A 13,180-nucleotide genomic window follows, 5' to 3' on the forward strand; every position below is an offset into this window, starting at 1 on the left:
AGTTGGGGTGGGGGAGAAGGGAAACTGGGGACACTGGTGGAGGGGAGCTGATACTGAAGATGGTAGAGGTGTTGGAAAATTGTGTATAGTTGAAGACCAACTATAACTAAATCATAGTGCCTCAAAAACTAAAAGGAAAAGAAAAGGAATAGTATTTAAAAATGATCCTTTGTGAAAATTTTTCAGTTGGGTCCCTACTGGGCACTATACTGGAGTGAAAAATATTAATTGTGTAAATAGGTGAGCAGAGGAGTAAAGCACTCGGCTGTGGGCTCAGCTAAACAGCACTCCTCCCATATATCCCACATAGAACAAATTGTCCTGGGCCAAGGAAAGAAAACAGAGACAAAGAATTAGCAAATTATGCTGAATAGTTTTAACAGGGAACAAAGACAATACCATCAATGTAGGCAACCCAGAAAGCTCTCCAGTAGTGGCTGATCGAGCTGGAGAGACTCAGTCCCAAGATTGCAAAAAGAAAAATGGATAAGCAAAGCAGAAGCCAATAAGGCTTAGTGAACAAAATAGAAGCCTTGAAGACCCATGTACTAGTCAAATATTTAACCTCTCGCATAAAGTTTGCACAAAGATTTTAAAGAGGGAATGTGGAGGATGTTTTCTGAGTTCACAGAAACAATAATGCATAGCCTATTAAACATAAGAAAATATGAGAGCAGAAAGGAGAAAACTACAAGCAGAAATGACAGACTCAAAGAACTTGGTAGATAAAATGGAAAATTCACTTTTAGGCCTGAGCAGCAGAGTGACTGATGATAAAACCAGTGAGCTCCAAGATGAGTTGCAGAAAACCTCCAGACAACAGCATCTCAAGGTGGGGGGAGGGGCGGACCCTCAAAGTAAATTAACAGTAGACTAGAGAACTGTACAATAAATTCAAGAGAACAATATAAGAATCACTGGGGTTCCAGAAGGTCAGGAAGACAATACCAATGAAGAAGCAACAGTTCAAGACATCCTTGCTGAGAAGTTCCCAGAGGTGAAAAGTGCATGCATGCAAATTCAGGAGACTTGAAGGTTACCAGTTAAAGGAAGTGCACAGAAAATATTCCAAGACATAGCCAAATCAGAATGACAAGCATATTAGAGACAGGATACTGAAAGCAGTGAGACCAAAGAAGGAAATTATATACAAAAGAACATTGGTAGTATTTATAGCAGATATATCAAATGAGACGCTCTGGGCCTGAACACAATGATGGGATATAGTAGCAATAAAGTAAATGAAATGAATGTCTCATCAAGAATACCGCAGTCAGCCAGGATCTCATTCAGATGGTAGAGAATGAGAGTCTGTTTGAAGGAGTCTGTATGAAGGGATGATACAGAACTTCACAAATAACAACATCTCAGGAATTTCATAGACTCAAATCCATGTTTACAAGAAAAACTTAAGGAGCAAATATAAGACAAAATATATCTCACAAATACACCAAACTTCTACAGAAAGATGGCACCAAACCCTATGACAAATAATCTCACTCACACTCAACATCCTAAATGACCCAATTAAGAAAAAGAGAGTAGCAAAATGGATTAGAAAATCAAATCTAACCATCAGTTGCTTACATTTGGACAGTAAAGAAAAAAGAAGATGATTTCAGACTAATATTCCTGATGAACACAAATGCAAAGATACAAACATTCAGTATAGTAATGGAAGTACTTGCCACAACATTTAAGAAATAAAAAGATATTGACATCATCAGACAGGAAAGGAAGAAGCCAAGTTCTTTTTTCAGATAACATAGTACTATATTTAGGAAACCCTAAAGACTTTACAAAAATCTCACAGAAATAAAACAAAATAGAGGAAATATAGGAGAGCGGAGGGCTGAAAACTCCAGGGCTTTCCTATACAATAATAATGAAAAAGAGATTAAAAATCAATTCAGTTCATAATCGTGTTTCAGAAAATCGAGTACTTAGGAATAGACTTTATTCAACATCTTATCCAAAGAGAACTATGAGAGACTTCTTAAAGAAATAAAAGAAGACAGGATTGAAAATGGAAACACATCACCAGTTCATAGAATGGGAGGATTAAAATCCTCAAAATGACAATAGTCCCAAAAGCATTATTCAGATTCTGTGTAGTCCTTTATAAATATACTCATGACATTTTCTAAGATATACATTAGGCACTCCTGAATTTCATACTGAACAGTAAACACCCATTGATAGCAAAGCAATCCTCGGGAAAATGAGTTCCCATAACTTCAACCTTCAACAGTATTATACTGAAACAAAGACAGACCTTCATGAAAAAGAAAAAACAAAACAACTCAGATTTCTAACACCATGCACAAAAGTCAAAATGAATTAAACACCTTGACACTTCCTGAACTTTATACAGTTCACTGAGGAAAATATTGGGAGGATTCTCCATGACAATGAAGCCAGAGGCATTTTTACAGCAGAATTTGCCTTTGACTAATCAAGTGGAAGCAAAGATATACAAATGAGACTACATTAAGAATCCTCTGCTCCTCTTCAGAAATGGAGACCAGGACACACAGACATCCCACACACTTCACCACTTCACCAATATCCAAAATGTATAGAGCATTGGTATATGAGCAAAGCATCCAACCCCATCAAAAAAATGAGAAGAATAATGAATAAAAACTTTTATCAAAAACAATAAGTAAAAGATAAAATCATGCAATTTTCTCCTATGTGGATGGATCTGGAGAGTATCATGCTGAATGAAGATAGTCTGAGGGAAAGAGATAGACACAAGATGATCTTTCTAATATGCAGGAAATAAGGAAACTCAAAGGAATAACAGAGCTCAAACGGTCTTAGAAAAGAAGAGTGGGAGAACTCTTCTAACTGTTCTTTAAGAAGAAGCTTGCCACTGGGGGAAGGGGAGGGCGGAAAATCAGTTAGAAACAGGAATAGCAAGACAATGGTGCAGAGGGAAAGGGCCTGCTCTGGAGACAGGATAGGGGAGGAGCAGGAGGGTAACTGGGGTGTTTATGATGGGAAGTGGACACTGGTAAAGGGATTGGTTTTGGAACACTGTATGCTTGAAACTTATTCATGAATAACTACATAAGTCTCTATTTCACAACGATTAAACATTTTAAAGTAGATAATAATAATTTTCATAGAACTAGGCAATGCCTCTAGGGATCTTTTAACTCCCCTCTCCCACAGAATGATATTTATCTAATCAAATAAAATAATAAAGTTTTGATCCAAAATGGTTATCATCAGATACGTTGTTTTAACAATCCCAGCCATAAGAGACAGACATAAAACAAAAATGTTTTCAAAAGTTAAACTTATGTGGTTTCTATTTTACTTGAGTCAGTTGATATTTCCTCCTTGAACCTTTAGAAATAATAGATTGGAAATAATAGATTTACATTTTTTTCCCTAGTGCTTCCTTACAAGGGCTCAAAATTATCTTCATAAAAATTTAACACCAAGCAAATGATAACAAATGTTTACATATGTAAGTTTTTACTTGGCTGTTGTAATAGCAACCATTCCATAGAGTTAAGAGTAAGTAATCCCTGAGTAGCTATGATGCCCAAAAGGAAAAAAGGGGAAGGGGAACAGTATATGCCTCTCCCCAAAGCTTTTTCTTTCAGACTACTGTACTGGCAGTAAACATTTTCAAAATCCAATATCTTATTTGTATTATGACATACTGGCAAGGAATAGCAGTTCCAATGCTTGACATATGTATATGATATCGAAAAAAATACCTTAGTTCCTAATCATCAGATATTCAAGTAATTTTAACATGATAAATGCAATCCCCTATGAAGTTCTAAAGAGCTCTCCCTATATTAACTTCCATTAATTACAATTCAATGACATAAGATTTATACAATTGTTGCAGTAAGGTTTGGTTAGACAGTCTGAGGCATTGAGATATGCATGAGAAAAAATACCTAATGGAGGATCACAAACTGTCTCTGATGTTGTGCTGTGACCCAGAACAGCCTGTTCAGCCCCTTTAATTAACTAGCTTAATGTTCTGGCTTAATATGCAGCCACATAGGCAGAATATGCAAATTAACTTAGCAACACTAACAGTATCAAAGTCAGTTATACAACCAGAAGCACAGTCAGTTAAAGTAACAGGAACAGAAAAACAATTTTTACATCCAAGCCTAGCTAGGGCTGAGATTGTGAGATGTTGTACACCAACATACGATATACTAACTTGAATTTTGGTTTTGCTTTGTTGGGGTTTTCACCTTACAGTGTCCAGGGATTACTCCTGGCTTTGTGTTCAGGTAACTCCTGATGGTTCTGAGGGAATCATATGTTCTGAGTTCTGGGGATAGAAACTGGGGAGCTGCCAGCAACAAAAGCATTTTAGCTCCTATGGTTATCTCCATGATCTCAGATTAAATTCTTTGCTGTTTTTCATTTTTGTAAAAATAGTTCCATATTTTAAAACCATGACTGAGTAACTAATTTTCAAAAACAATACTAGTCTTAAATTTCATTTAACTGTCATGAATTTCATAGATAATTAAAGAGAAAATTAAAGCTTTTACGAAGGACAGCAAACAAAAGTTGCACTGTGGCTCTTTGTAACTCACTATCAAAACTTACTTCTTTTTATGTTCCTCATGGATTTTAGAACAATTAGTGTTTATTCATGATCGGAGCTCTTACCTGAATCTTTAGTTTGAGAAATATTCTTATTCCTTTCTTTTCTATATGCATAAACAAGGCGTTGAGCTCTATACATCAAAAGTAGAGAAATATTTACCACTTAACAAATGAAAATGAAAACATTCCTAGAATATTTCAAACCTCTTCATGAGGACATTACAATCTAAACTTTATACAAATTTCAAAATAAAATGGCTACATGCATTTTAGTCAGCAGGGAATAAAAGGGGTGAAAGGACTGAAACTAAGAACCAAGAGAATTCTCTATTATTGAAATAGTTAACTTGACCTAATGGAAGGTATCTTTCACTGTCACTGTATCACTGTCATCCCTTTGCTAATCAATTTTTTGAGCAGGTACCAGTAACATCTCCATTGTGAGACTTGTTGCTAGTGTGTTTGGCAATCAAGTACGCCATGGGTAGTTTGCCATGCTCTGCCGTGTGGGCAAGATACATTTTGGTAGCTTGCAGGGCTCTCTGAGAGGGGCGGAGTATCAAACCTGGGTTGCCCACGTGCAAGGCTACCTGTGGTGCTATAGCTCCAGCCCAAGTTATCTTTAACTTTGAAAAAGTCCTGGCTTTTGAACCAACAGATATATTTTCTAGAGAAGAGGATTCTCTTCCGCTCAGAGGTTTTCTCCATAAAACAGAGCTCTCACTAAATTGTTTCACAAGGTTGTTGAATGACTTGAATTGGAAAAATATAGCAGCATACTCTATGTGCAGAAACAAAAAAGACTGGTACCATGGAATTATTATTATTGACTTTTATTACGGGCACAATTTTGAAACCCCACTTAAATTACAGTATTAGTTTTCACTAGGTTCTAACAATGAAATATTGTAGCTTTGAGAAAATGTGACTGACTTTACATTTTGGGTATTTTTTGGGTAGGGTTATCCTTGTTGGGGCTTCGGAGCCTCCCTCCTTCTTGCTAGGGGTTGCTCTTAGTGGTGGTGATTGTATGGCATGCAGGAAACCAGATTTCCATATCAAAGTTTTTCCTTCCACCTTTGACCTTGCTCCCAGGCCCTATTCAGACTCAGTATTTGGTTTGGAATATGAAACACACCCCCACCCAAATATTTGTATGAAATTTCCTTAATTTGTTATACAGAAATTTGTTAAATTGCATAACACTTGCCACCAATTATTCTAGCTAACTTACTATGAGTAAAGGTCTAAGAATCAAGTTTCACTTCAATTAATACTGTTCCTTCCATGCCACTCAATGAATCAGCTAATATTTATTACATTGAGTCTAAATTTTGGCCCTTCTACCAAATTAGGTGCTGATGCTTTGGAATAGGTAGTCTACGTGCAATCCATGTAAGTCAACTAGGGAAAATATTGACTCTGATTAATTTTTGGATCACCACGACTGATAAATTCACAGCAGCAAGGCTATTCTGGAAGCCAGGTCACCCACGACAAAACTGTAGCACTAGATCCAACAGAATTACTGAAGCATCAAAATCAATGGAAACAAAAAACGATTAGTCTTTTCTATCCTCTACCTAAATTCCAATTATGAAAGAGGACTGTCCCACTTTGATTAAAGGAATCCCATTGGTTGCTGGAGAATTCCAGATGGCGATGAGTGCAGAGCACATTAGTGGAAAGTCTAAGATGTTGCTTGAGAACAAAAAATCAAAAGAATAAAAAACATTTGAAAGTAATTCATCACAAAACTGAAACATGTGGCATTTTGGGAGGCCCATAAACAATGTGACACATGGAATATCCTCTGCAATTCTGAGCTTGTATTATCAGGATTCTTAAAGATAAAGGTACAAAAATCCTAGAAAAAGAAAGCTGTGCTTGAGATTGGTACACATACAAATGAACAAGAATAATCAATGTGTGCTGGCACAGATGTGGGGAGAAAGGGACCCTCATTCACTGCTGGTGGGAATGCCGACTGCTCCAACCTTTTTTGGAAAATAATATGGACATTTCAAAAAAAACTAGAAACTGAGATTGTATTTGTCCCAGCAATACCATTTCTGGAAATATGCCCTGGGGGTCCAAAGACACACAGAAGACACACAAATTTGTACTTCTCTGTTTGTTGTAGCACTGTTCACCATAGCCAGAATCTGGAAACAGCCTGAGTGCTCAAGAAAAGATATATGGATAAAGAAAGTTTGGTACATCTACACAGTGGAATGCTGCATAGCTGTTAGGAAAAAACGAGGTCATGAAATTTGCCTATAGATGTCTACAGACTTGGAGAGTATCATGCTGAGTGAAATGAGTCAGAAGGAGAGGGACTGATATAGAATAACCAAATTTATATGTGGTATACAAAAAAAAACCAGTATGACATTAATATCCAATGCCAGGGAAAATGGGTCAGGAGGACTGGTCAATGGTTTGTCAATGGTGTGGGAGATGGATGGTAGTTAAGATAGAGGAGGATCCATTATGACAATACTAGTTGGAAATGATCACTCTTGACAAGAACTCAGTGTTGAAAGCAGGCAAAGTGATACAGATGATAAGCTTTCAGCACCTGTATCACAACCCATAATGCCTAAAATGGGAGTGAGAAAAAGAAAGACACAGAGAGAAGTGAGGTGCCTGCCTCTCTTCAGAAAGGCTGGGGTTAGGGGTGGCTTGAAGGGATGGGAGGGAAATGGGGACACTGGTGCTAGGAAATTACACTGGTTAAGGGATGGGTGTTGGAACATTGTGTGACTGAAAATGCATCATCATCATCATCATCATCATCATCATCATCATCATCCCATTGATCGTTGAATTTCTCAAGCGGTCTCAGTAACGTCTCCATTTGTCCAAGCCCTGAGATTTTAGAAGCCTCTCTCTACTCGTCTGTCCTTCCAACGATGCTGTACTGGAGGCTCTTACAGGGTCAAGGGAATGAGACCCAGCTTGCTACTGGTTTTGGCATATTAATACACTATGGGGACCTTTCGAGGCTCTCCCATGTGGGCAGGTAACTCCCAGTAGTTTGCCAGGTTCTCCCAGAGGGAGAAATAGGCTATAAGATATCGCTTCCGGTAGCTTGCTTTTAAGTGTCTGCATGCTGGCCATTGACAGGATTTCAGGGTGCGGGGGCCGTTCCTGGGTGTGAGTGCCTAGCTACTGGGAAAAGGGAAATCTGGGCGGAGCAGGCCCAGTCCGATCCGAGCAGCAATCGTGAACATGCAATCATGAACAATTTTGTAATGTTCTATCTCACGGTGATTCAATTAAAAAAAAAAAAGAATGCTGTGCTCCCTCCTAGTGCTCACTAATCTAGTCTTTCGTTTGGCTGGTTGCTTCAACTTTCTTACTGCCTTTCTAAGAATTTTTGGACCAAATTATTAAATCAGGCTTGTTAGAAGAAAAAGAAAGAGTAAGTTGTTGTAGAGCTCAGTTTTGCATTTGAACGTCAGCTCTTACCTAGGAAAACCATATAAGCGAGCATGTGTTGATACGCTCTGGCCAAAACAATCAGTGCAAGAGACATCGCCGCCATGATCGAGGAGAAGCTGAACCATATCTGGTGAATCATGATGTACTGCAAACATGAGGGCACTTCTAAAATGAAAAGAGATTATTCTAACATTAGAAATGCTCACTTAAGTTTCTAAACAACTAATTTTCTATGGTTTACCAAGTTAGCATCTTGTCTGTGGAGAACTATTTACACATTCACTATTCATCATATAAATTTCAAATCCAAAAGGAAGATACATATCCCAAACCATAGTAATACTTGCTAGTATAAAGTCCAAAGGCAATATAATGGGAAAACTAAGTAGGTGGGAAACTTGGGAGGGACAGTTGTTGGAGTATGTGGTAGAGGGAGAGTGTGTAATGTGATAGGTGTGCTATTGCAATCATGTGCCTGCAAATGATTACTAATAGCACTGTATATGAATCCCAATATGTAAGCTGCTTCATTTTCAAGTAAAGTATTTGAAAGGTAAGATAGGTAATATGCAACTTTGAAGTCATACCTGAAAAAAAGTGAAAATTTAAACGAATAAATCCCCATTTCCTCCTTGATCTTATATATTTCCCTCAAAGTCAGCTAGATTTCACATAAATGGAAGTTTTTTGGTTGTTTTCATTTTAAGTTTTTGGTTTGTGATCCACACCGCAGTGTTCTGGGCTTACTCCTCATGGTGCACTCGGGGATCACTCAAGTCTGGTGAGCTCAGAGAAACCATATGTAGTGCTGGGAATCACACCTGGGTTGGATACATGCAATACAAGTGTTGTACTATCATTCAGGCTCCCAAAAGTAGAAGTTTATGCAAGTAGAAAATTATACTAGCACCCTGGAATCACATGATGCTTGTAAGCATATACCGCTCACTGAATTAAATGTTAGGCATACTCTTCCTTCCACACAACCACATGTGAAGAATACTGAGTTGTCCCTCAAACAAAGTAATCCAAATCCCTTCACAACAGAAACTGCTGTTTTGGTGCCAGGAGGTAGTACACAGGTTAAGGCATTTTCTTTGCAATGAGTGACCCAGTTGGATCCCTGACAACAAATATGGTGCACTGAGCACAGAGCCATGTGTAAGCTCCTAACAGTAAGCTGTGACCCAAAAGAGCAAACAAACAAACAAACAAACAAATCCATATTGAGTCAGTTCCCACCTATAAATTGAAGTCCTGATGACAACCTAAATAGCTGGTTATCACTACTTTTGTGCTTATCATACTGTAGCTTTGTCGTACCATTGTTCATCGATTTGCTCGAGCGTCCACCAGTAACGTCTCCATTATGAGACTTGCTGTTACTGTTGTTTTGGCATATCAAATATGCCCTACCGCTTGGAGAGCCCGGCAAGCTACCGAGAGTATCTAGCCCGCACGGCAGAGCCTGGCAAGCTACCCGTGGTTTATTGGATATGCCAAAGACAGTAACAATAAGTCTCACTCACAATGAGAGATGTTACTGGTGCCCGCTCGAACAAATCGATGAGCAATGGGATGACAGTGATCCTACAGTGATCAGATATGCCACAGGTACTTGCCAGGCCTTGCCATGAGGGCAGGATACTCTCGGTAGTTTGCTGGGCTCTCCGAGAGCAAAGGAGAAATTGAACCCTGATAGGCCACATGCAAGGAAAACACCCTACCCGCTGTGCTATCGCTCCAGCCTATTGTATTTATTGTATTTGTATTTATATGTAGTAAATATTATTATTTTCTTTCAATAAAGTAAACTGGAGAAAAATTGCAAAAGTGTGGCAAAAATGGAAGAAGAAACATATGTAAGCAAGACTCCTTGGGGAAGCAAAATCCAAAGCCAACAGCACATCATGGATAAACCTCACTAACTCACAGGCTGAACATCCCAACACTGGTAAGGATAGTGATTGCAGTGCAGAATATTGAAGGAAATAGTTGCAATTTTCATACTGAGAAACTCACACTCTGACCAAGAAAAAGCAGATTGGACAGTAAAAGGAAATAGTTGCAATTTTCTTACAAAAAAACTGACACTCTGACAATGCTTGGAGGAAAAAATACCTTGAAGATATTAAATTAAAAATCCAAGAAATCAATGACATTAGAGATGATTAGAAAAACACCATTGTGAGTGAAAGCAAGAACTATGTTATGAGACAAACCCAACCCAACCCACACAACCCAGTATGTATGTGCCATAACCAAAACCAAAGCAAGGCAAATCAAATAACACACCTCTGCAAACCCAAACTTAACCCAAACCAAACCAACAGACACACACTAACAACAATAACAACAACACTACTAATGAAAACAACAAAGAAGCAAAATAAACAGTCACAACCAAACCCACCTGCGTTTTGTGTCTTAGGATAAGGATGGCCAATGAATTAGATAAATTCTTTTTCCCTCCTTACAAGGGAGTAGCTCAGAGAGGTCATGACAACTCAAAAGGAAGAACTATAAAACAGATCTTTGGATGAGGGAGTAAAGACACGAGTAAATTGGAGAGATAACATAAAAATGTCCTTGTCACCTACCTCATTTTCAATACTGTGACTGTGCAAGTCTCCATGTTCTCATTGTCTCCCTCATTGCCAATGAAACTGGAAATCAAGGAGATTTCTGAGACTAAGCAACAAGGTCCCTATGGGAAAACCAAAAAAACTGATCCAAGTGTCCAAGCAGGAAAATTCAGCAGGCAACCATTGTGTCTACAAAGCAAAATTCCTTTTTCATTTTATTTATTTATTTATTTATTTACTTTGTTTTTGGGTCACATCCGGTGATGCTCAGGGGTTACTCCTAGCTCTACACTCAAGAATTACTCCTGGCGGTGCTCAGGGGAGCTTATGGTGCGAATCGAACCCGGGCCGGCTGCAATCAAGGCAAATCCCCTACCCACTGTGCTAACACTCCAGCCCCCAAATTCCTTTTTTAAATTAAAAATAAAAATTATTCCAGTGAGTAAACATAAAGAGAGGAATTAGGGGTACAAATAAAACATTAAGAAGAGGTATTGTAATGCACTTCAATTCAATGAATTTCAATTAATTGTGAAAAACAGCAGATAAAGTCATTGGGAAATAACTAGAAGTACAAATGCCTTCCTTTTCAAGGAGAGTAAAGATATAAAACATTCCAAGCTAACATGCAGTTCATGAGGAATGTGCTGAATAATATATAATTTAACATGGGTTGGAGCAATAGCACAGCCAGAATGGCATTTGCCTTGCACGCGGCCAACCCGAGTTCGATTCCTCCGCTCCTCTGGGAGAGCCCGGAAAGCTACCGAGAGTATCTCGCCCGCACACCAGAGCCTGGCAAGCTACCCGTGGTGTATTCAACTTGCCAAAAACAGTAAGAACAAGTCTCAAAATGGAGACATTACTAATGCCCGCTCGAGCAAATCAATGAGCAATGGGATGACAGTAACAGTGAAATCATAACCTGTAGACACAATCTTTCCAAGGGAAGACAGTAACAGACCGAGGAAGAGCTGGAATGAGAGTACAAGGCTAAGATGCTTGCTTTATATGTGGCCACTCCCAGTCCTGCACTGCATAAGGTCCCCAAGAATGGCCAAAATGATCCTGAGCACAGAGCCCGGAGTAAAACTTGAACACTGCTGTGTGTGGCCCAACTCCCTCCCTGCCCAAAGTATAGAAATTGAGAGAAAAGTGTAAAAAGAACATTGACATCATTGTCTATGTTCTATGCATGCACAATCAACTTAAATCTTTCTTAATTTTGTAAGAACTTATATGATAGACCAATTACAAGATTTATGAATTTTTGAAAAATCTAAAATCATTCCCCTACTGTAGGTATTCAAAAAGTTAACATTTGGGGGTCACAGCAATGGTACAGCGGGTAGGGCATTTGCCTTGCATGTGGCCAACATGAGTTGATCCCTGGAATTCCAAATAGTTCTCTGAGAACAGCCAGGAGTAATTCCTGAGCACTGCAATCAAAGACCCAAAAAGTCAAAAAAAAAAAAAAAAAGACATCACTGAAGTGCACCTCTGTAATTTGAAACCATACTTTCAAAGAGTGAACTGTTTGCATTAATCCACATTTGCCTAACAGGAAGCATTATTGGTGACAGTAAATCATTTTCTAAAATGACAGAACTATTAGAGTGAAAAATAAAGCCTAGCTCATAGTGTGGATCTAAAGTCCATTTTTTTTATACTTACCACCCACATATTACGATGGTTTTTGGCTAAAGTTAAGCTTCATTTCACCAGACTATTTCCCTTATATAAATATAGTTACAAAAAGACATGGAAATAAACCAGAAATGACAAAGTAAAACAACTGATGGTTACACAATATGTGTTCCTAGGAAAGAATGTCAGGGATTGATCTTCATAACAAAGAAAGCAGCTGGAAGCAAAGAGTTAAAAACAAATGTCAAAATGAGCTACATTTTAAATGCCATATGCATTTCTTCATGGGCAATGCCTCGCAGAATGTCTCCAGCCTGAGAACTAAGCCTCGGCCCCCGTGCCCGCCCAGGAGGGGAAAGGTATTTCTCTCTCTCGCCTCTTTCTCTCCGGGGATGAAGGGCACGATGTTAGCCATATTATGACGACCACAGATTGGATTTTCAAGCCTGCAATGATCCAATATCTGGAAGAAATCTCTCTGGACTTAATTGTTCAAGTACGGAAATTCAAAACCGCTCGGCTGCTAGTGCGGCCACGCGACCTCATTTGTCTTCACAGTAAGTCTGAATCTAGTGGGGTACTCCTAACAACAATAGTGAGGTTTGTGTTGAAATATTGAATTAAACCAAAGTAAACAGAAAGTAAAATGAAATTTATCAGTTACAAGGCGGGGGTGGGGGGGCGGGATGGGAGGTGTACTGTGTGGGTTTTTTTTTTTTTTTTGGTGGTGGTGGTATATGGGTGCTGGTGAAGGGATGGTTGTTTCAGCATTGTATAACTGAGACCTAAGCCCGAAAGCATTGTAATCTTCCACATGGTGATTTAATAAAATAAAATTTTTATTAAAAAAAATAAAAAAATAAATGCCATATGAATTTCTTAACAATTTCTACCTTAGAACT

General features: G+C 38.5%; 1 protein-coding gene across 1 annotated transcript in view; it reads right to left on the reverse strand.

Annotated features, from left to right (window-relative positions):
- Positions 1 to 625: 625 nt before the first annotated feature.
- The window catches only part of LOC129406551 (putative ankyrin repeat domain-containing protein 19), a 35,877-nt gene continuing 23,322 nt past the window's right edge, over positions 626 to 13,180 (reverse strand). The window contains exons 5-8 of the mRNA XM_055144711.1: positions 10,647 to 10,712; positions 8,074 to 8,211; positions 4,663 to 4,730; positions 626 to 648 (exon numbers count right to left, since the gene is read on the reverse strand). Of these exons, the coding sequence (XP_055000686.1) occupies positions 626 to 648; positions 4,663 to 4,730; positions 8,074 to 8,211; positions 10,647 to 10,712 (295 nt within the window). The remainder of the gene's footprint in view (positions 649 to 4,662; positions 4,731 to 8,073; positions 8,212 to 10,646; positions 10,713 to 13,180) is intronic.

The sequence above is a fragment of the Sorex araneus genome, chromosome 7, assembly GCF_027595985.1.
Source record: "Sorex araneus isolate mSorAra2 chromosome 7, mSorAra2.pri, whole genome shotgun sequence".
Lineage (NCBI taxonomy): Eukaryota > Metazoa > Chordata > Mammalia > Eulipotyphla > Soricidae > Sorex > Sorex araneus.